The sequence below is a fragment of the Atractosteus spatula genome, chromosome 12, assembly GCF_055471065.1.
Source record: "Atractosteus spatula isolate fAtrSpa1 chromosome 12, fAtrSpa1.hap1, whole genome shotgun sequence".
NCBI lineage: Eukaryota > Metazoa > Chordata > Actinopteri > Semionotiformes > Lepisosteidae > Atractosteus > Atractosteus spatula.
The window spans coordinates 11,589,970-11,614,892 of record NC_142717.1 but is presented as its reverse complement, the minus strand read 5'-3'; the positions used below and the strand labels follow the sequence as shown (position 1 = coordinate 11,614,892).

General features: G+C 39.2%; 1 protein-coding gene across 5 annotated transcripts in view; it reads left to right on the top strand.

The window, feature by feature from the left end:
* The window catches only part of ctnnal1 (catenin alpha like 1), a 100,915-nt gene that overhangs the window by 39,925 nt on the left and 36,067 nt on the right, over window positions 1-24,923 (top strand). For all 5 annotated transcript variants that reach the window (XR_016093853.1, XM_088929392.1, XM_088929391.1 and 2 more), the window contains exon 2: window positions 16,569-16,758. Coding sequence is in view for 4 of the 5 variants with exons in the window: in XM_088929392.1 (XP_088785518.1) it covers window positions 16,569-16,758 (190 nt within the window). In the remaining variant the exon portion in view is untranslated. The remainder of the gene's footprint in view (window positions 1-16,568; window positions 16,759-24,923) is intronic.

Below are 24,923 nucleotides of genomic sequence, written 5' to 3'. Positions count from 1 at the left end.
ATTAAGTTCCTTTATATAGACCTGTTAACAGTTGGGTTTCTGGTTTGAATCAAACATATTGGTTACTTGAGCTCTTCTAGGTGTCCTTAGGATGAATCTCTGTGAAGTCTTGTTCTGTTTAACTGGAAATTGGAAAGCAAGATAACTCACTCTCTGGAAATGTCTCTTAATTGCCAGCAGGATTTTTTAAATAGAAAAATATAACATGATTCTTCAAATAGAATCTTAGAAACAAATTGATTTAAATACTGAGTACATTTGCCCACTTTTTATGATACTGTACTTTGTTTTCATTTCATTGCATGGATTGATTTTAGTTTTTTATGAATGTGGTATACAATTGCATTAAGCCATTAATTACTGTTTATAATGTCTGTGCTTTTAGTTGGATCAAAGTTGCATCTTCGTCACTTAATCTGCAGGGCAGAAACCCATCTGAAAATATGGCCATAGACACTTGGCAGAATGTCAATCTTCTAAATTTACCAAGAATAAATAAAGTATTTTTAAACAGCTTCATTTGTGTTGGGTCACTTTCTCTGCCAATGTGGTATTTCTCAGTATGTAATCCAAACCTGTACAGATCATAGGCCAGCAGACACTTCCGGAAAGATCTCAGCTTTAGGGAATTAGAAATGACTGAATTCACAAAATTCTATTTGTCATATCAAGCAGAGCATTAAACACCAATTACCTAGATCTTTTACCATCAACATTAAAAGCATGACATGTGACAGTGATTTATAAGAACAGTTGTGCTTCCTCAAAAACAAGTTCTTGTGATGATACAGCTTTGTGAAGGTTATCACAGTGCAAGGGCTGTAATGAGCTGAGGGGAGAAACTGGAAAAAATAGGAAACACTTTTCCTGTTTTTAGCAAGTTCATTCAATTCAAATTATTTGAAACCGAGATACCTTTATTTAAATTGCATGCAATGACGTGTGTTTTATCATCAATTTCTGTGAAAATGTTAAGAGCAGGTGATTTGTCAAACTCTGTTGTGTTGGCCAGCTTGGTCTGGCATGATTGGCCAGCAGTTTGGATGGGGGAAAGAAATTATTTCATAAGCCTGGGTACAGGAAAACTTTGGAATAATATTGCTTCTAAAACTTGTAAGGATCTAAGGATGTTGTTTTGATTAAACTACAGTACAATTGTGTATTCTTTATTACTATGAACCAAAATCCTCAAACCTTCAGTGTGTACAATACTTGTTCCTGCTATTTTAATTGTAATACTCAAATGTTGATGAAGTGGGTAAAATAATTTGAGAATTATGTAATGGTAGCTTGTGGGGCTTGATTATATCCAAACTGATGGATTGAGGCTGAAGAATTTAGTGAGACATGGAATTTAAGCGGTAACCACTGTTTCTGTAGCAAGGTTTTATCGAGACTACTATTGGAACACACTTTCCAAGTTATCATTCCTCTTAAGAATACTGAGGTTTGTAACCTGGCAGTATGTGAGGACAACTTGTGATTGTTTGATCAATTTACTATTTCTGTCTGGGTTGCTTTGCTCTTAGAGACCGTGTGAACATCTATAAATCAACACTATAATCAAATAATTTCAATTTCCAGTTGCGGGCTATACATCAGCCGTAAAGCTTATTCTTCAAGTGAATTAAAAATCTTTTTGTGTTTTTCGGTTACTCCTTTCAAATCATGCTTATTAAACTTAAATTCTTTTTCAAGTACATTTCTAATAACAAAAATTGGCGAGACTCGAACCTGTGCCCTATGTTTTCTTATGGCATACTAATGAATTCAGCCCTGAAGTTTATTTTAACCACACACTGACCTGCAATTCCGAAATTAGAATGTAGCCACTGGAGGAGACGGAACATTACAAGTATGTGCAGATCATTTCTGATTCATTCTGGCCATTAGAGTCCATCATGTATTTCCAAAGAGTACAAAGGACTGAACATAGCGTATATTTTCAAAAAATTTAAATTATTTGAGGTTCAGGAAGAGCACTTCTACTTCTAAATGCATTAAGCATTAACCTTCTTTAGTTTTCAAATTTTTTCATGAACTGGTGATATACTTTGCCCTGTATTCATATATAAAACATGTAAGGATACACTTGTCGATTTGATTTTATGCAAAAAAAAAGCCTCTGGTTAATTATTAGTTTGTTCAGAAGGTGTCTTGGTCGGGCTGTAAATGCCTTGTGCCATATATTGTCTACAAGCCTGACATATCTTAATTTTCCAAGGTTAGGCTTCATGGCAAAGGATAGCTACTAGTTAATGACAGCTTTCAGTGCAAAGGACAGATACTTATTATTGATAGCCCGTAAAACAATAAGATCTAAAATTACTTGTGGTGTCCTGACTAGGCCAAGTGCCCGTTCAACCCTGACAGCTAAAATGTGTGTCTTACAAAGCTAATCCCAAGAAATTTCCTATGACCCAATGGTGATAAAGAAATAGAACATGTTTTTATCAACTGCTGCCCAGTTATTAATTAGCAAATGTAGTGATGTTCTCTCTTTCAGTCAAAGGATCTAGCACCATTTAACTGACTGAACTAATTAGAGAGGGAAACATTTTCCATTTTTTATTTAACGATCCACTTAGGATAGCATGTGTGCATATATTAAAGAAAGATGATTAAGGATGCAAAAATATTTAAAAATAATATGTTAAATTTAAGTATAGGCACACAGTCACACTTGATTTGGAATTCATTTTCAAGGAGAAATGTTCTACAAATCACAGATAATTGAAGTTTCATTGCATTTTTGCAAACACTGCTAAAATGCATTTTTTATACGTTACTGTTTGAACAGTGAGGCAAACTGCTAAAATAGTTTTTGGCCTTATCACAAGATACCAGAGTAGGTCAGAACTGTTATATAAATATGTATGATTTAAATTTGTTTTCTTCTGATGTTCTTTTCCAAGCTACCACGCTTTCTGTGCGGAACATAAGGTTTTATTTTTGCACTTTTCCCTGTGTTTTTTAAACATCTGTGTATGCTTAAAATGTAAAAACTCCCAATAACTGAGCTATTGTATTAAAAAATCAGAATTCAGTATGGTTCATTCCTGTTACCTTCTCCATTGGAGCGGCTGTTCTGTTGCCCATAAAGAACATTTTCTTTTTTGTAATTAGCTTTATTTTGCAATAAGGGATAGTTTCTGATCATTTGTGTTTCACTTTTTCGTTTGTCTTTCATAGAATTATTTGGGACTTAAGTGACAGAGGCCCTTGAATTAAAGAAAAATTGACAATAGCCTACAACATGCTGTATCTGTGTATAAAACAAATAAGAGCTGAGTATTCTACAAAAAGATGTTTTGAGCTTGCAGTGTATCTAACTGTGAGTCTTTGCCTCTAGGTACTTAATGGTTATGAATTATCGCCTGGACTGATCAAGGTATGAGGCACAGTTTATGCACACAGCAGTTGTTCAGTCTTTGATGTCATGAACGGGAGATTCATAGACTCCCTGATGAGTCTGAGCTGCAGAAGGGGAGAGATGGGTCTTTGGCTTCCATTGCTTTGGTCTGAAAGGGGTTGCAGTACTTCTCCTCCCAGTTAGCGCTCACGTTCCCGGTACGGTTTTTGAACCGTTTTGTCTGCTTTGTTTGTTTTACTATTTCCCATTTGCTATTGTATTGAAAAGATCTGCAAGAGTAGCACCTGTGTAAGTTAACTCACTGCTATCAGAAAACCAGATTCTAGTAGATGAAGCAATTTTTTAGGACATTTGTGGGATAACATGAAACTCTGCTGCCTTCGGAAGTCCTAAACAAGTAATCATTTCCTTAAATACTTCACGGAGTGTATTAGACTCCTCATAGACAATATCACATGATATCAATATCACCTGTAGTAGTTTCTAGTTCCTTATGTTTGCTCTGTCCAGAGGGCACGGTGGCACCCTTTTCATATTTTGTGAGTGTCCACGTGTTGTTCTCTTTAAGTGGTTGGATTGACTACTGCTAATAAGATGATGGCACTGTAATGGGAGCCTAAGTGTTCACTGCCTTGCTGTCATTGCGTCTAGGCCTATCTCGAGACCTCTCCTGCTTGAATCCGGGTTACCGGTGGGAGGACAGCAGAGGCTCAGTTTGAATGCTGATCCCATCAAGGCCTTGAGGTTTTGAGAGACGTCTGATGTAACTGTAAGACATATTAAGACATATTCATTCTGATATTGTACAGCAGTGTCTGCAATGGGCATCTGATCCTAAATAATAATAATAATAATGGACACTCCACTCAAAGCACTTTGCAGGTAATGGAGAGCTAAAGGAGAGCAAAGTGATAAAGTCAGTTCATAGGTGGGGATTGTTAGGAGACCGCGATTGATAGCGCCCAGGGGGAGATCTGGCCAGGACACAGGTGGTTACACCCCTACTCCAAGAAGTGCTCTGTTTTCATAGTTTTTAGTGTGCTACCCTTAGTTTCCGTTTGTGTCCTCTGGTTTCACAAGTTTATTCGGAAGTGGTCCATATTTTTGAGAAACGCCCTGGGGTTTTTAATGACCACTGAGAGTCAGGACCTCGGTTTTACATCTCATCCGAAGGACGGTGCCTTTTTACAGTATAGTGTCCCCGTCACTATACTGGGGCATTAGGACCCACACAGACTACAGGGTAAGCCCCCCCTACTGGCCCCACTAACACCACTTCCAGCAGCAACTTTCCCAGGAGGTCTCCCATCTAGGTACGGGCCAGGCTCAAACCTGCTTAGCTTCAGTAGGTTGCCAGTTCTCAGCTGCAGGGTGATATGTCTGCTGGCCTGTTAACAGTTAACAGTTGATTGAGAAAGTCAGCAGTCAAATCGTTCAAGCCCTTAAAAGTGAGCATCTGCTGATTCACCAATAGTGGTACTCAATTACAACTCCTGTACTCTATAAACCTCTGTTCCCTTCAGAGCTAAGGAATTAAGACATACTTGATGTGAAAACCACTGTGGTAAAATAAACTATTATGACAGTTATGTAAAATCAAAAGCAGGTTTAATTGTCGAGACCATTCCTTCAGATCATGTTGAAAGAATTAAACTTTGCCGACTTATTTTATATAGAAACATTTTTTACCTAGGAACACATGTTGAAAACAAGTGAGATTTGGAATAATTCTTGTGAAATAGAACTCGGGTTGTTCAGATAGAGAAGTGCTGTATACGTGCAGATGATACCAGTGCCATAAATGAATTGTGTATTAAAATCACATACTAAAGTATGTAAATATTTGAAAATTGTTAATTTGTATTTTTTACTTTATATATGTAGTAAATCAGTATACAAGGGGTACAGCTTGTTGCTGGCTGAGTGCCATTGCAACCTCAGCCATTTGCAGCTTGTGATTTCCCAGTTACGCAAATTATGTGCGGTTTTTCAGCTGACTTGCAGATGGATATTTCTTCCACAGTCCTGGGACTTTGCAGCTCTGGGAGACGGTGATAAAGGCATAGGACTGCAGTACCTCCAGAGCCAAACCTTTGTTTCCTTTCTCTCTAACCTGTTCTCTTTCTTTAACCATTCGTTTTCTTTTTCCTTTTTGCAGCACCAAAACCATTTTCTCTCAGCCTAACCTTTAGTTATTTCTTGACATAACCCCCTCTGGGATTATCCATAACCGGAATTTCCCTTCCCAGGGAAATTTCTCCGTTACCTCACTGAGACAGGGTTTCCTTCCTCAGGCTGCCTTCCAAGAGCTATCCCTTTCTCAGTTCCGGTTTCTGGGAGTGCTCCCTGGCTACTGTTTCCCCTTTTAACCAGCATTCATGCATCACAAGGGTCACTTTGAGCCGCCTCTTTTTATAGCCAACAGATTTAAGTCTTTCAGGCGCATCCACGTGGGTGTTGAAAACCCCAGAACCCAAACCCCCTCTGGGATTTATGTAAACCGCCCTTCTGGGGAGGAGAGAAAACTCTACTCTGGTGTCTTCTCTCCCTTGTTCTTCGTTAACCTGTAATATAACCTGTTAAACTTAAATCTGTTTTGCAGACCTGCCTGGCTAATCCTGTGTAGACAGGGATACTTCTCAATAACCAATTCCAGCACCCGTAACACAGCAGTAGTCAGGTTTGCTGTTGCTTTCTTCTTGACTTAGTTTGAGTTCAATACTTGCCATAACAACCAATTGTACGGAATTTGGTTTGGCGAGCTCAGTTCAAGACATGCAATGCAAATGTAAAATGTAAAGATGATAGTAAAGAGGATCCACCCAGCACATTCACAGACCATCCCAAACACACAGCAGTGCAGTAATAAAATAAATAACAGTGACATTAAGCTGCACTTAAATGTCAAAATGAAAGTGCAGAGTTTATGCATCTCACATCCTCCAGGTAGGTGCTGTTACGGAACCTAGAGGCCCTTGTCTTGATAGACAGGAGCCACTTACCAGAGGGAGGAACGTAAACAGAGGATTCATAGGGTAGGAAGCGTTGGCAAGGATTTTTAGAGCTTTGAGTTTCAGTCTGGAGAGGTAGAGTGAGTCCACAGAGAAAAGATGACGTCTTACAATTTTGGAGGGGATAAACACTACTCACTCTAGCTGCTTCTTGTCCTGGGCTGAAGTGTTGGCATACCACATGGTGAGGGAAAAGGTAAAAAAAAAACCTCAATGACAGATCTGTAGAAGAGGGTCATTACCTAGTCTACTCAGTTTCCTTTTATCTAACCCGTGATGGGGATTCTTTCATCCTAACCCAACTGCTGCTGATAGGACTCCTACCTAAGAGCACCCACTCCCTCTCTAACCTCTGGAAAAAATGTAAATCCTAAACATTCAGCATACTTGAGAAGAAGTTCCCATTCCCCACCCAGTTTTCCCTTCTGTAACCATGAGCCTCAGGTAGTGTTCCCAGGGATGGGACTAGACATAACCTTAGGGAGCCCTAACCATGATACTCTCCTTCCACATCTAAAGCCAGACTACAAGTGTTTGCCCCACCCTTTCCAACTTTCAGGAAAATAATCTAGCTCCCTAGCTGGTGGAGCATTCCAAGGGAGGTCTAACTGTGCCTCTCCCCCAACACATTTTCCCTTTCTAAACGGTAATTTAAACCAAGAGGTGGATCTCAAGCATGATCTAACCAGCTGATGACTTTAACTGAGAGGATGTGCTAAATGAGATCTGAGGTATCCAATCCTGAGGCCAGGAAACACATCTGACTTGAGGCTTCTTTAACCTAGGAGTCTAACCAAGATACTGTTTGGACCAGGTGGGACCTTTTCCTGAGTTCTTTCGCCATGTAAAGCAAAACCTAAACGGCAACAGCTGCCACATAATACTCTGTCTTATGTAAATGCCAGGAACGATTTATTTTGAAATCATTCTAAAAGCTGCTTTCCAGACACTTAAACCATCATAAACCGCTCAGAGCTGTTTTGTCAGTTTCTCCTGACAAAGGACTGGTGTGCTTTTCCTACTTGCCCCTCTTTTTTTAATAAATTACTTGAATACCTACATTTAAGCTGAAGGTAAAAATGAATTCTAAGTGTTAGAAAGGTATAATTGGAATTAGACAGGAGGTCAAAAGGAATGAATACAAGACAGAATTGTGGGTTTAGCTGATAAAAAAATGGCCTTGTAAAAGCAAGTCTTATTCACACATGTCCATATATGACATTTCTTTTTTGAGGATTCAGATACCATACAATTTGTGCCATTTAGAACACAATAAATCATAGGTTTTACTTTAGATGTTGAGCAGCTTAACAAAAAAAGTCTATAGTTGTGGTTAATCAGTCAATGAAATACTAATAGAAAATTAGTGATTTTTTTTTCCGTCCATGGAAAAGTATATGAAACTACATTTTTCCTCTCCATTAATTTCTTGCACACTCGGTTTGTATTATGATTACTACTTCTGATGAGCAGCATGGAACAAATTAAAAGATGGGTTGTTTCTTTAATTGAGTCTGTGTATGTATAGGAGGACAAGCAGAAATGTGGCACTACATGAGAGGACCTAATTAGGAGGAAAAACTAGGGACGAGCAGCCAAATTGAATTAAGAAATTGGAGATGGAATAATGAAGCAGAACATTCTTGCATCAGTGTGTGTGGAGATAACACAAGGCAATAATTTGATTTGATATGCTTTCTGGGCAAATGAAGCCACAACTGATAAAAGTGTCATCTCACTAACTTAGTTTGGTGGACCAGATTCCTCCAATTTATGCAAGTTGTCAAAAGTTGACATCATTTGTTAACCCTTAGACAAATAACACAGATGTTGTTTTAAGCTGACATTGTCTCGTTCGCTTATATACTGAGGGCCAACTAAGTGTCAGTTCCAGACATGCATTTGTTTGAAACTCAGTATTTTTAGTTGTTTTGTCAATTAGCAAATAGTTTCGATATTTTCTACACAGAAAGGTGAAACAGTCATCCCTGTTTAATTTGCATGTTTCTCATAACTCTCAGCATTTTTAATATGTTATCCAAGAGAAAGAAGAAACCTCCTCTGTATAAGGGAAGAAGCATGGTTTTATCAAAAACTAATTCCATCTCATCTTAAATTCCTTGGTGAATTTATACTTGTTCTATTATATTGTAAAGCTGTGCTACAACATCAGAACCAACCTCCATGAAAATGTATTTCTTTTTTTCATAATCTTAAAATTTCTGTTATATTTTCACCATCTCTACAATTTTTCAGAAAATTGGGTGGTTTAGTAGAGCACCAAAGTATAATTTTCAGTCTGTGGCTGTCACTCTGAAAATTACAGTGCATGTTTGCAACAGTTTGGCTCTGATATGACGTCAAATATAAACACACAAGTGTTAATGTTATGCTAAGTGCTTTTTAACTTGTACTTTAATCTAAATCGAAATAAAAAGCTAATCATGGCTTGACAGAATGTCAAGCTCATTGTGCAATTCCTATTGACATATAAGATAGGAATACAAATATTAAAATAACATATTATCATGTTAAAAAGTCCACTGATGAGGGTTAAAAAAATAAGCAAATTTTTAATTATTGAAAAGTGCTACACTGTGTATCTAAAGCGCTGACATGGGAAATAACAGCAGTTGAATCATTATACCTAATTTCCTTAGGCACATTCAAACAATGTTTTCCTCTCTTTGTCTGCTGCATTTAATAGTCAATATCATACTTTGCCTCTCAAACCTTTTCTTACGTTTAGTACTTACAGATGTTTGTTACAGAAACTCACAAACCAAACCAGCACTGCACATGCCTTTTAAGTTCAAATGTCAGTCAAGCATGCTCAACCTTCTGCCAGGATTTCACAAGGACTGGCTAAATCGAATATTTGGAAAAGCTGAAAGAATTAGCTGTTGTTTTTGTTAGCAGTCAAGTAGTGGATGCGATTGTGCGTGACTTTATTTGAAGCTGTTCCCCAAGGGTCCAGAATGAGTATTTGCCTTTTGGTTTTAAACTATGATGTTGGTCATTTAGCAGTGATCATTGGTACAAGAGGTTGAGGTTCTTCTGCCATAAGGGGTAGTTTGATATTGTCAGAATGCCAAACAGCCATATCAAACTGCAACTCACAACTGGCAACCCACTGAAGCTAAGCAGGTGTGAGCCTGGTCAGTACCTAGATGGGAGGCCTCATGGGAAAACTAAGGTTGCTGCTGGAAGAGGTGTTAGTGGGGCCAGCAGGGGGTGCTCACTCTGTGGTCCATGTGGGTCCTAATGCCCCAGTATAGTGATGGGGACACTGTACTGTAAACAGGCTCCGTGGTCATTAAAAACCCCAGGGCGTTTCTCGAAAAGAGTAGGGGTGTAACCCTGGTGTCCTGGTCAAATTTCCCATTGGCCTTTCCCAATCATGGCCTCCTAATAATCCCCATCTATGAACTGGCTTCATTACTCTGTTCTCCTCCCCACTGATAGCTGATGTGTGGTGAGCATTCTGGTGCCCTATGGCTGCCGTCGCATCATCCAGGTGGATGCTGCACTTTGGTGGTGGTGGAGGGGAGTCCCCATTACCTGTAAAGCGCTTTGAGTGGAGTATCCAGAAACGCGCTATATAAGTGTAAGCAATTATTATTATTATTATTATTATTATTATTATTAAACAGAAATGGCCAAGGCCCATGCTTTAAAAATGGCTTTTGAAAACATCCCTCCAGGAGCAGGTTGTCCCTCCCGTGGTTCTGTTTTTCCCCCTTCCTTTCTGCATCATCTCTGTTTACAGAGTGCATGCAGCCCATATGTTAACCTTTCTTCAGGGAAATGAAAGATGGGATTCATCTGGCAATTTGGGCAATATCTGCCACCTGCATTTGCTTTTTTAAAAGCCATTAGCTAAAGGCCCTGTGCAATTAAGCATCAAGCTTCTGTAAGAAAACAAGATCGTTTTTAACTCCTTTGAAGTGCTTGTGATTACAAAGTGTGCTTTCTAGCAAAAGGTACAACAAGCTTGTTCCTGTTCTGGCTCCTAGATGATTTTCTTGGATGGGAGCCAGTTAGAATTGTGTTTTGGTCTCATAAATACCATACTTGAACTTGGGCCTCTTTATGATGCTTAGTCTAGATAACATGTAAGTGGTTACCATGGCTATGGGTGTACAGATCAGCATTGACTGATAGAGAAAGAAGAGGTTTAAAGCATCACTGCAGTTCTCTGCATTAGGAAAGTGCAATGAGAAATCTCTTGACTGTCATGGCGAATGAACAGTCTAAGTCTGAGTAGAACCCTTTCTAAGTCTAAGATACTGTATATTCACCGCTGTTTCTGTATTTTAAATAAGGAAACCTTTGTTTTCCTTATTTAAATCCTACCAAAGCAATAATGGCACATAGCGTGTGACCAAAGAGACCAAAATCTGTTCTCATTATTTTCATTCAGGTCATTCATTCATCCATTTTATCATTCATTCATCCGCTTTATCCAGTTCAGGGTCATGGGGGAGCCTCTCCTGGCAAGCAAGGGGTGCAAAGCAAGAAACAGCCTGGATGGGACACTAGGCCATTGTAGGACAGGAACAAACACAAACCCAAACACACGCACACCAGGGCCAGTTTTCCCAGAAGCCACTTAAGCTACCAGTATGTCTTTGGACTGTGGGAAGAAACTGGAGCCCCTGGCAGAAAACCATGCTTGACAAAATCACTCTATAAAAATAGCATCCAAGTGTTAAAATAGTATCAGTAGCACAAATTATTTTATGTGGCATCCTTCTTTATAATTATATTCATCCAAGAGTTCCAAAGGGTTTTTCATACTAAAGGGAATCTGATTCATCCACCACCTGCTGTGCAGCATTGAGCTATGTGATGTGCGGTAGCTATTGACCACCAACAGTCCCACGAAAACAACAGATTGCGTTGCCTTTAAGATGTTTGAACTATTTCTTTTGCATCGCATATTTGAAAAGTAGTAAAACTAATCAAAACAGAATTCTTGGTAGTCTGTGTTTAACAGGTCTCAGACGTCACTTTAGCAATGTTTTCTGTGTTCTTTTCTTTAGCAGTGGTGATAGCACCGTTTGTGACGTCTTCAGAATTTCATTTCTTGCATAGAAGTTGGAATCGGCAGGTTAATTTACTTTTTTGTTCTTTTTCTTAATCAGCGCACTGCAACAACATGCGTACCAGTACCAGAGGTTAACTAATAATAATTTCTTACTCTTATATAGCGCTTTTCTGGACAGTCTACTCAAAGTGCTTTACAGGTAATGGGGACTCCCCTCCACCACCACCAATGTGCAGCCCCACCTGGATGATGCGACAGCAGCCAAAGTGCGCCAGAGCGCTCACCACACACCAGCTATCAGTGGGGAGGAGAACAGAGTGATGAAGCCAATTCATAGATGGGGATTATTAGGAGACCATGATTGGTAAAGGCCAATGGGAAATTTGACCAGGGGACCACCCCTACTCTTTTTGAGAGACACCCTAGGATTTTAAATGACCCCAGAGAGAAAGGACCTCAGTTTTATGTCTCAGCTGAAGGACTGGGGCATTAGGCCGCAGGGTGAGCACCCACTCCCGGCCCCACTAACACCACTTTCAGCAGCGTCCTTAGTTTTTCCCAGGAGGTCACCCATCCAGGTACTGACTAGGCTCACACCTGCCTGGCTTCAGCGGGTTGTCAGTTGTGAGTCGCAGGTTGTTATAGCTGGCTGGCTTTTATAGGTAAAGGGCACTGTTTCAGCCTCCATTTATCATGTTGTCAGTCGAGGGTCTCTCACAGGAAAAAGCTTAAGCCAAGTGCTAACTTCCACCCACAGCATCTAGCTATCTAGCAGCTGCATTACTGTACTAGCTTGCAAAATATCTTTTATTGTAACTAAATAATATTATCCTAAACCAGCCGTTATTTGACCACAACAAGTAGTTTGATTTTAGAGGTAAGCTTTGTGCTTGAAACGTATTGCTATTTGCTATTTTGTGTCTGCATCAAGCCATCATTGTCTTCTTTTTGCTATTGTTCATTGTGAGGCGTTATTATTTTGTGCTCATTCAGGCAATAAATCTTTTTTTTTTCCCATTTTGAAAATGAAGTGGCAAGCGACCAAGGGACACACTATTTGTCTGTGAACCCCTGTGATTCAGCTGCAAGGAAGCCCTCCATTCTTTATTTCTATGTCTTATTAACTTAGCTCTCAGGGGTCCTGAACCCTAACGCATGAGATCTTCTGTCAAAACTGTTGTACTGTTTGTATTGACGGTTCCTGTTATTCACGTACAAAAAAAACACATTGGTTCATTAGTGGACTCCCCAGTCTATACAACTATTTCAGAATTTCCCATTCATTACTTCATTTATTTAATCAACCTACATTTGATGTAAATACATAAGAATTTCAGACAAAATGCTCCTTAAGTAAGGGATGGTGTTTGAACAGCTTGAATCCTATGGTATACCCCACTTGATGTTATCTAACTTGTTGTTGCTGCCGCTGTTCTGTGTTTTTGGGGTTTCCTTGATGTCTTTGTATAGGAGCATACATGCAAATAAGCATCTCATTGCACTTGTGCATAAATAAACTCTACACTTTTTAAAGACAATGGATATCTAAGCCATTCTCAGTCTTTAAAATACCTTTAACCTCGAGTTATACGTATCTGGAAAATGCTTCAAAATGCAACTCTCGGCTCTTTGGCCTTAATCCCGCTCTGTGAAACTCAGAAATTCACCATCCCCGTTGGGAATAGCATGTGGCCCTGCAGCTGTGCAGCAATTAAAGTGCTTTTTATTTTCTGCTTTTCCTTCTCGGTTTCAGAGGATAATTATTGGAAATGTAATTGGCCCAGTCAATAAATTTTTGATGACCTCATTTAGAGATGAACGGGCCTCCTGGGTGTTAAAGGTCCACCACTGTCAGGCCGAGAAAAAAATTGGGAATTGGTATGAACGTTTGTTTGAAGTGAGTCGAAAGTCAACCGGTGAGTTACCAGCTTGTGCATCCTGTCTTCCTTTTCAACGTCGGTTCAGAAAACTGATTTGATGTCGAGTGTGAGTCTCCGTGCAGTCTCAGAAATCAGCTGTATTGTAAAGCTGTTAAGGGTCGTGACTAAGTGTAGGTTGATAGGTAGGATGTTAAGTCCTCTATATAGGGATTTTAGCTTGGAGTTGACAAGCAAAGCATTTGTTTCTGGAATTACCAAAATGTCTCATACATTACGCCCTGTCCCCTGTCCACGCTAACAGACATTTAAATTAATCAGCATACCCTTAATCTAGAGAAGATCTACAGAACCCCTCTGCACACCCCTCATACACACACACCTCTTTGTTTGGGTTGTATGTATATTAAATATGTTTGATCAGGTAGCTTCATCAACATGCATAGGCTGCAAAGGAACAGGTAAAGGTTTATTCCATGCTGAAAGGAAAAAAAAAACAGGGTTTCAGCTGTGGAGCCTTCTTCAGGTGTGAGGGAGAGAGGAAAAGTCTCAGATAAATAAGAAGAGGCAGGAAACACTGTGGAAATGGGCATGAAACTTTCAGAAAACTCTGCTCACCTCACCTGCTTTATGCCCCATTTCCCCATTTCTCTCCATCCTTTCTTGCCGACTCTGTCTTCTGTTCCCCTTTGTCTTATCTGTGACTTTCCCTCTCTCCCTCACACCTGAAGAAGGCTGGACAGCCAAAATGAGTTTTTTTTCCTTACCTTTCAGCATGGAATGAGCCTTTACCTGTATATTATTGGTCCAGAGAATGCAGCAATACCAGGGATAATGAAAATTAGATGAGTCACAGGCCTTTTAAAGTAGTCTGCCTTCACTTCAGCATCTGCCCTCCTTGCAGCAGAGGGTTGTTGTGTCATTTTCTTGCCAACAATGGCCTGAGTGCTGCAATTCACCGCTAAATATCTCGGGGCTGTTGGATTAGCATGTCGGCCGCTCTCCCGGGTTGTTTTGTTAAGTGGGTCGCAGGGAAACCTCGCGTGGGTGAGTGTGGGCTGATACTTCCGGGGGGGGGGGTGAGGAGAGCTTCTGTGTTTTTCTCTCCCCTCAGATTTCCTGGGGTGACTGCAGCCCTGAGCTGTGGGGGAGGGAAGCGTGAGGTGATGACAAGTGGCTGTAGGAGACAGGAAAGATTTAACAGTTGCTTCTGTAGTTTGCTCGTTATCGGGGGAGTTCTTGTTGCTTGTTGTTTTTTGTTTTAATCTGTATAGCGGAACTTCCTCCGTTAAGTTAACCACATCAGTGCATGTCAGTGCCGATCGTCGAGGTGAAAAGTATCATTTTTCAGGCTAAAAGTAAAATTTAGAGAAAACAGAATGTGGTGCTGTAAATGATACACCTATGTTACAGAATATTAATTTAACCCCTATTGCCCAATGTTCTCAACAGGTACTGTTTACATCTTTCAGTTCACTACAACCACAAACTCGGCCAGAAATAAAATGCACAGATTTAATTAGCTTGTCTTTTAGTGGTTATTGCTGTAGCATGGCATTCGATTTTTGTTAAAATTCACTCTGTCACTCATTGTATATAGAAGGTCCAAGAAAGCAATAACTGAGGCACCTTTCTTTTAATTAGGGTTTCTATCAATCCCTCTCATTTGGGACATTTGACATTTCTAATTCCTCCCACTGTGTCGTGTTATACAAGCCACTGTTCACCAGATGTAAGGTCAGTATTAAACAGTATATGCTGATGGAGCAACTTCTCATTTAGCTCTGCTTCCTGTGAGTCAGATGGTTCGTTCATTCTTTGGTTCACTGCCCTAGCTTCTGTTTTCTGTAATGTGCTTAATAAGGTTTTTTTTATCAGAGGTCATTTGGTAACTGGGCTTATTTCTCAAAATACCCACTGCCTTTGGAGTATATTCTTATTCCTGCCATCTCACCTATTGAAGAGATGTGTTGTTCTTTAGAGGTCACCATGACAGCTGTTTCTGTCTGAAGACACAATTGAATTGCACTTTCCTCTCCAGTTCTGTGTTAGAAGTAAGGAATATAAGGTCCAATATAAGATTGGAGACAAAAGCTTGGGTCTCCTAGGACTGCACTGAAATGCACTCCTGCAAAGTTTAACTGAACTCATCTGCAGGGGAGGCTGCTTAAAAGCAGCACTGAGTGAGTGACTTTCCTTTTGCAGAATAGGGGAACGTCCGGTATCGTACTATAGGGTTATGTCAGGCCTAGAATTTAACTTGAAATGTTATCATTAACAGCATCTGGGAAAACAGGCAGTTATGAAAAGCAATTGGAGCAAGTGAAAATTGAGAGTACAGGTGTTGTAGACTTAGTTTTCATTGCAGGAAAACTATCGTTCCAGTTAATGGAAGTTGGAATTATTAAATTAGGCTAGGGTAGAAATCAATAGTAAAGATGATCAATTCCAGGCGTGAAGGCCTAAGAGACCTCTGGTTTTCATCACATTGATCTTAATTATTTAATTAAACTAATTATTTAGAAAAAAAGGTTGTATAAAGTGTTTTTAGGTTGTTGTTTCTGCCATTGACGGAAAAGAACAACCCATAGTGCTCTAATCCTCCACTTCTGGTGTTGCCCATCCTGCCTTGAGAAACTGCTTTCTGGTTCTGGTCTTTTGGCTTTGACAGTGTTTCAAATGCATGAAGTACAAAGAAACGGATGAATTTTTGAGTGTGCTCAACATAACATAGCACCCTTTTCTCCATCTATATTAGCTGTTGTCTTTGGATAGTAATGAAGCAAATTATAAAATAGATGTTTTTTGTTATTTTTGCTGTTTCCTAGCTTCTGCAATATTTTAGGACATTAAACCTCTAGCCATTTTCAGTCTGCTTGGTCTAGTGAGGGTTGTGGTGACATCAAGCATTAAATATAAAATAACACTGAGGTTTTTGCAGTATACTGTATACACACCACATTTCTGAGGTTTTTTTTCCCAGTATTCCCCAAATTATAACAACCAATGTGGTCAACAGTGTGGATTATTGGTTAGGGCTGGGGATTTATAAGTCGAAGTTTGAGGATTCAAATACCAGATATCGCACTGCTGTTATATCCTTGAGCACGATAGTGCACTCAGTTTGCTCCATTCTGTATAAATGGTTGGTTATTTAAGTCACAATGAATTACAGCACCGGCCAAATAAATGAATAACCAGTTTAACAAGGGCTCTGATTTATTCTGGGTAGCCTTGACCTTTTTCTCATCTTTCAGATTACTACCCTGATCAACCACAAAGACAAACCAAAGAAGTCTGAAAAGACACTGAGAGCCATTCAGAGAGTGGGGCAGGCTGTCAATGTCGCTGTGGGCAGGTTTGTCACCGTTGGGGAGGCCATCGCCGTGGAGAACGAGGATCTCAAGGAGGAAATGAATTTTGCCTGCTACGAAGCACGACGAGCAGGTAAAACTATTATGAAATCACTTTATTGGTCAGATACAATTTCAGGTATTAGGAATTTGTCTTTTCGCATCCCCCAGCTTTCTCTCAATGAGACACACAGACGGGGAGAGAGGTTTGGGGTCAACCATTTATACGGCGCCCCCTGGAGCAGTTGGGGTTAAGGGCCTTGCTCAGGGGCCCAAAGGAGTAGGATTCCTCTGCCGGCCACGGGATACAAAACGGCAACCTTCCAGTTTATTTTGAAAGAAGAGACTGTACACAGATTATTATTGCTGTTGATTTCTGAATATTTTATCCATCCCCAGAGTTGTTGAGTGCTTGAGATTACTGTTGAGGTCGGTAATCTTCTACCTTAGATCTTAGACTATCTGTGCCTGTGGTTTGTTTCATTATTTAGACCCTTCATACCCAGTGGTAATCAAGGAGCCATCAAGTTCCTCCCACTAACTGCAGTGTGCCAGAGGTGCACAGTTCCGGTCTTAGAAGGCCAAAGGGTTTTTCTTTCCACCAGAGCACTTAATTATATAACTGAACTCATTATTTACTTGACTGGGTGAGTTAACGCGTTTCTTTGCACTTAATAGCTGGAGATATTGGAGAGACTTATACAATCCGGCCGGACGGGGGAGGAGATGGACAGCCCTGTATTATGCCAAAAGACTGGCCTTCCACCATAAAAGCGTTCAACGTTACTGAGAGTCCTGTGGTTCCCTGAAACACAGTACTTCATCCTGTGCTGGTCTTTTGCTTTTGTTATAGATAGATACTTTATTGATCCTGTGAGGGAAATTGCAGTGCAACAGCAGCTTAACACACACAACACAGCCACAGTGTAACGAATTATATAATAATAGTACAATACATACAATACAATACAAGAGTTACTCACAGTCCGACACACAAGAACAAACTAGAACAGAACAGTACACAGAAAATCGTATCACACATATGAATATAAATATAGATGTAACTATAGATATAAATATAAATGTATTGCACAGGTCCCTGGCATATATTGCACAAAAAGTGGTTGTAAACGGGAAAAAGAAAAAGAAAGAGAACAGATGTAGCAGTAGATGTGTAGATGCGTTTAGTCCAGAAACAGGTCACTGTCGATGTTGCCTCTGCCAAGACGCAAGGTGGATGCGTTGTACAGTCTTATGGCAGACGGCAAGAATGACCTCCTGTAGCGCTCCCTGTCGCACCGTGGATGAATCTGTCTATTGCTGAACGTGCTCTTCATTCCTGCAAGCCTGTCATAGAGGGGATGGGAGAAGTTGTCCATGATGGCCTCTAGTTTGGACATCATTCTCCTCTCAGCCACTACCTCCAAGGAGTCCAGGTCAGACCCAATGACAGAGCTTGCTCTCCTGATGAGCTTGTTAAGCCTTTTGGAATCTACTGCTCTAATCCCAGAGCCCCAGCACACCACTGCGTAGAAAATGGCACTCGCTACCACCGACTGATAGAACATGTGTAGCATCTTACTACACACATTGAAGGACCTGAGCCTCCTCAAGAAGTAGAGTCGGCTCTGTCCCTTCTTATAGATGGCCTCAATGTTCTTAGACCATAGACCTCGATGTTCTTAGACCATTCCAGTCTATCGTCGATGCTGAAAAGAACATATTTTTGCTTCAATTTCAATATTCCTTTCATTCTCTCTTGGCCCTTCCATTGTTCATTATGTTGTTTTGTTCCTTTTTCAGTCATTCTTTTCTCTCATATTCTTGAAGCTATTTTTTAAACCCACTTGGGCCACTACCCTTTAATTTACGTGCTATTGCAACAGACCTATTTAGAGTATCAAACAGAATATCTTCAAACTGTTATTTTCCGATCTCCACAATCCATATCCATTCTTTCCCAGTTCTGTCTCTGAAGCTCTGTCTCATTCCTTCATAGACTTCTGAAATAGTAAGCCATTATTTCGGACTCAAGTGTTTAAGGATATACTTCAAAGAGTACCATATTAGGGCCACTTTATTCTTCAGGAACTATAGTTTAGTTTTTATTCCAATATTCCTTTTTCTTTCTCTCTCTTAGACTTTCTAATATTTATTATTACTTTTCTTGAACTTTAAATATCAGTTATTTCTATGCCTATTCATAATTTTGAGTTTTGTGTCCCCTATCTAATTATCCCTTAAAGATACCGTAGTGTTTGTTAAATTATCATCCTTTGTTTGCCTAAAGCTTACCCCATGGAACAGAGTGTAATTGTTACAGCCCAGACACTAGCTTTGATCAAAGGAGTTCTCTTTTCATCTCGCTACAAATCAAATTGAATGTAAAAACAAAAGCATTCTTCCTGCATTATGTAACTCTTAAATATAAATCTGAAAATTGTCGGACAGGGTGGAGGATACCAACAAAAAACTTTTGTTTTTTAGATTACTTTTAATAGCTTTTAATTATTTGAATTGTAGTTGTTTTAATTAGTTTTCATCTGCATACATTTTTTAGATTTTGTTTTTAGTAAAATTAGAAAATCGCATTAAAAAGGGCATGATTCACAGAATATATTAATAAAAATAAAATGTGGTTGACATTGGGAAGTTTAGTAGTTTTAAGTACAAAGCATTTCCTATTTAACAATGGTTCTGTCTCTTATAAGATCAAAAAGGGATGTCTTTTAGTTTCTATTTGCTAAAAATGCGTTCACTAGAGTTTTTAATAGTCGTGTGCATTGTGTAATATTGAGTCGTTTCAGTCCGTTACTGTCCTTTTACTTTTTGTCATTTTGTTCAAAAGCTCTTTTACCTGCCTGTTAGCTATTTTCTAGGAAATATAATGAGAGCTGAGTACTCCAGCACATGTGGTTTTAATTTTGTGGAAATGAACCAGAGGAAGATCTCATTTATCTGCCCATCTTCGGCTGTTCAGCCGCAGTGTCAGAATGTCTTGACATGAACCTTTTTAGCTGAAAGGCAGCAGACGTCTTGTACTCGCCACACTCTCTCTGTGCCCTTCATAGAGCTAGGACCCAGGTGATAATATGCACAATGCTTGGCCAGTCTTATTAATATTTCATGATAAACAGGCTTGCAGTTGTTTTTAACAACAGGTGGTTGATAATGAATGAATGAATCATCTTACAATAACACAGTGTTTTGTTTTGTTTTTTCACAAAAATGGGGAGACCATTTTCTCTGCTGTAATGGCCATTTATAAATAAACTAATCCATCAGCTTTTAAAATTAGGGTACAAATGAGGGAGCTTCACAAGTTATGATTCTTTGGTGGCAAGTACCATATTGAGCCTGCTTCCATAGGAACCTTCTAGAAACATCTGGCTAGGATCCAAAGTTCAATAGCAGGGGAGCTTTTTTCCCCAAACATCCCTCTCCTTGTGTAGAAAAGCTACTCCTGAGTCCTCATAAGTTCCAGTTCTGCAATTATATTCTTATTTTGGTGTTGAGCATAAAGTAAACATTTGGGTTCACTTCGTCAGTACCTTTGAAAATTGTGAATGTCTTTCAGACCCCTCATATTCTCCAATCTTTAAGCATGAAGAGGAACTGTTCCTTTAATCTATATATAATGTGGTTTTATAACTGGGGCTTTGTATAGTCTTTTCCTTTTTCACAGGTTGCAAGAATCAGAGTAATGGGGACCCTGAGTCATACGAGAAGCAAAGCAGAGTTGCAGTCTATGGTTGTTAAATGTCTGGAATTTCAGCTTTCATTAATCCTAATTATATGCTGAAACCTGCAAGTTTGTGAGCATTTTACCTTTTAGAAAATTAGAAGCTGGGACATAGTTTCTATCCACCCAATTTCTAACCACTTTATCCAATAGAGGTCGTGGGATATAGTTCACACTGCACCGAAAATACATTAGTGCAGTGCATCATATTGCTTTGTTCTTTAGCATGCTAATTTTATTGAGACACGGGTATTATGAATGACTTATGAATTTTGGTAGGTCTGTGTGGAAAGTCATGGTATTGGATGGTAATGAAAAATTAACCATTTTTCTTTTGCTGTTTTTTAAATAAAAGTTATGCTGGTTGTTCCAAGAATGCAGGATAAAATCCATTAAAGGCATACGCTTTATATAGTAAGATATATCTATATAGGAACAAGTAATAGGTTTATTCCATGCTGAAAAAAAGAAGAAAGAAAACACAACGTTTCAGCCATGGAGCCTTCTTCAGGTGTGAGCATACATTTATATATTAATTAATTTACATATCTTAAAATTAAATAAAGTACTGTATTTAAAATTTTGTTATAAGAAAAAATCCAATTCTCCAGTGTAGTTCACAGTGTAGCATATGGTGGGGAGCTGCTGGGAGGGTACATCTGTATCCTCAGCTTTATACTGAAGGCAGTGAGCTGGAATCAAACCTAGATTGTCAGGTCTCAAGGCACGCTTGCTGGCTACATCGAGTCTGGTCTCTGTCAGCTGAATGACAGATACGCTGGTGTGTTTTACCCTACTCCTGGCATGGCCTTGCGGCACAAGTTGTCTGAAGTTATTCTTAAGTTGTCTTTGGTTATTAAGGGAGTTCAACTGCCAGTGGGGCTTAATAGGGATTGGATCCAAATGGGATACAGATATAAAAAAACAAGACCAGCTGACAAGTTAGAGATGGAAAAGCTGACATATTTTAGGATTATGCTTTGGCTGATTTAATGTCATTTCTTAGCTCTTATGTTAACACTTCCACTTACCTTTGGCCAACTAAGTAGATAGAAGTTTTTTGCTTAGAATTGGTCAACGTTTTTTTTCTATTATTTTTTAAGAAGATGTAGTGTGCTAAAAATGTATTTTTTATTTGCTCTGAAACCCAAAAAATAACCAAAATTGATAGTAAGCAATGTTTGTCAACCTTATTGTATTCCATCGGTTTTCCACTGTGTTTACACACTGACTTTCCATCTTAACATTTGAATCTGTTTCACTTTTTAACAAGGAAAATTACAGTACTGGCAATTTAAATTTGCCCCATACTGTACAATGCTAACTCTTAAACTATGAAATAACCATCATATTGGGGAAAAAAACATTTGCATTGTGTGGGGGAATTAATAGTATAAATTATATTTTTAATTATGTGCTGCTTTTTAACCCAATGTTCAGGGTTAACTTTGAGGCCTCTCTTGTGGTCAAATGGTAGAACTGCAGCTAGTAATTAATACTAGCCTGAAAGACGGTCATAGCTGTAAACACCAAAACAGAGAAATGTTATAGCTACAGTCAATGGTGCTAGCAGAGCAAAATACCCAATATGCCAATATACAATAGATCTTAAACTCTTCTGTGTTTTTAAGGCATACAGTAGAATGGTTGATTTTTTCCGAGGAGAGCACACTGGATTTTACGGTCTACAGTTAAAACGGGCATTACTCGGATTGAGTCACTGAAGTTCAAACTTGGTAAACAACATATAGGGACCTTCAGCAGAATTTACTGCCTACATGGATTCCATATTTCCCCCCATTCTTTCCTTTAAGATACTGTTTTTATTCAATATTCATGGCATTACAACGAACAGGTGAAATGGATAGAATTAAGAAAAACTTCTATATGGTCTTAGGTTATCCAACGTTTGTTAGTTACAGCTTATGAATACAGAACAGTGACTAGAAAGGCAGTACATATTGGGTGCTGCAGAGCTACTACCGCTGACTTTACTTAAATTGCTTACCTTATATTTTGTACTAAGGCTAAACTTTATATCTGGCAAAACTAAGTTGCCATTTTTTGTGAATGTAATATTGTGAAAGCACAACGTATTTTCATCAAACATGATAATTTCATAGCTTTTTTTTTTCAATTAGTTCGGTTGCTCCAAGATGTTGAGTTAGGGCTGTATAAATCTGTCTATCCATTTTGTAACCACTTCATCCAATTTGGGGTCACAGGCAGGACATGAATCACACAGACGTGCACTATTCAAAGCAGGGCCATTTTCCCAGAAGCCAGTTAATCTGGCTGTTGACTGTGGGAGGAAATCCACATGAACACGAGGAGAACATTCAAACACCACACAGATGATGATGATGATAATTCCAATCCCTTATACTTGTATAGCGCTTTTCTGGACACTCCACTCAAAGCTTTTTACAGGTAATGGGGACTCCCCTCCACCACCACCCATGTATAGCACCCACTTGGATGATGCAGTGGCAGCCATAGTGCGCCAGAACACTCACCACACATCAGTTATTAGTGGGGAGGAGAACAGAATGATGAAGCCAATTTATAGATGTGGATTATTAGGTGGCCATGATTGGTAAGGGTCAATGGGAAATTTTTGGCCAGGACACCGGGGTTACACCCCTACTCTTTTCAAGAAACGTCTTGGGATTTTTAATGACCACAGAGAGTCAGGACCTCAGTTTTACATCTAATCAGAAGGACAGTGCCTTTTTACAGTATAGTGTCCCCGTCACTATACTGGGGCATCAGGACCCACACAGACCACAAGGTGGGCGCCTCATACTGGCCCCATTAACACCAGATAGCACCTCAAATCCAGAATTGAACCCATAGAGTACTGTGAGAACCCAGCAAAGCTAACCACTCTGCCTCTGCTGTATAAATCATACTAAATAAATCCACAATTTAAAGAACTTACTTGCTTTGCCATTTGTAACAAATGTAATACTGGGAGCTTAAATAACTCATAGAATGAGATAATTTGGCTGCATTTATTTATTAAAATATTGTCATTACTGGACTTGAGAACATAAAAAAGGTTACCAGTGAGAAGTGGCCATTCTACCCAAGTAACTTGTTTTATTTCTTTCAACAGTATATTATTCTGCTACATTAAGAGTAAGGTAGCAGTAGAGGAGTTTATTGCCATATGTACATGTACATTGGAATTCTTGTTCGTGCTCAGCACAGCTGATGACGCAGTACGACCGACAACACCACACAATGTGGACAGTACATTACAAAATGGTAAATAATAAATATGTTCAAAGTAGCCTAAGACAGAGATTGTGAAGTGAAAGATGTAAAAACCTCCAGTCTGGTCAAGTTGGAAGTTAGCCTCCAGTGTAGGGAAAGTGCATCCAGAATATAGAGAAAATTTAAATGCTCATTTTAATGGTGTGTTCTAAATTTAAGTTGCCCAACTCTTGTTAAAGTTCCACTAACTATTCCCCTGTGTTATATCTTCTCATAGGAAGAATGAAGTGCAGTTTGATAGTCCCGTTGTCAGTTGCAAGGGATTTAAGGTTCATATCGTCTGAGACAATCAAAGTATCTTATAAAAAATGTCTGGGAGACATAAAGGGTGTCGGTACAGTATTGTCAGAATGAGATTACTAAATCCAATCACAGAGCTTCAAAGATGCAATAACAGATACTGTGGACCTGTGTAGTGAAGAGCCCAGCTGAGTTTTGACAATGCCTCCCTCCAAAATGAGCTGCCTGGCCTACTGTAACTGCATGACTCCAAAGGAAACAAACCTCATTTATCTGATAGATTCTCATATGCAGTGGAACATGCTTGTGTTAAAAATGAATTCCTATGGCCGGCACAGCTTTGAAATTGGATCTTCGTTTATTGAGTCAAGGTTACTCGATCACTAAAGGAATAATAAACAGCAACATTTGTTGTTGTTACAAGTGGCAGAAGTCCTTCTTGGAAACCCTGTGAAGTAGCCTCCCGAGTGTTGCAGTAGTAAGAGGGCGTCCTCATCAAGGCAAATGCTGTCAGCCCTGCAGACCCATTGTCAGTTTCCCTTTCTGTTACCATTCAATTAAAAACTGAACAAATGACTTTATTTTTTTACTTTTTGAGATTTTCCAAGTAAATTATATATCCCAAAATGTAATGCCGCAGACGCTTAACAAGCATCTTTTAAAGAAAAATCAAATTATTCTAAAGTTGAATATAGAAGGGAAAATAATAGCTTCAACCAAAACAAATCCCAGTGCCCATTGCGTGGTATAGTTTACATACACTCTGTTTTGCCAAACAGCAAATAAAACTGTGTTTATTTTTGTTTTCTTAGGGTGTGTCCACATGTGGACAAGTTATTGAGGTTTTCTTTTTGAGTTTCTCATTCATTACTTTAGACACGCTATGTTTTTATTTTTTCCCCCACACTTTTTGTGTCTTTAAATTGACTTTGGTGTCATGCGTGTCCCGTGATGACATTGCCCAGGGTGTGTCTCTCCATCCACCCTATGATTCTGAG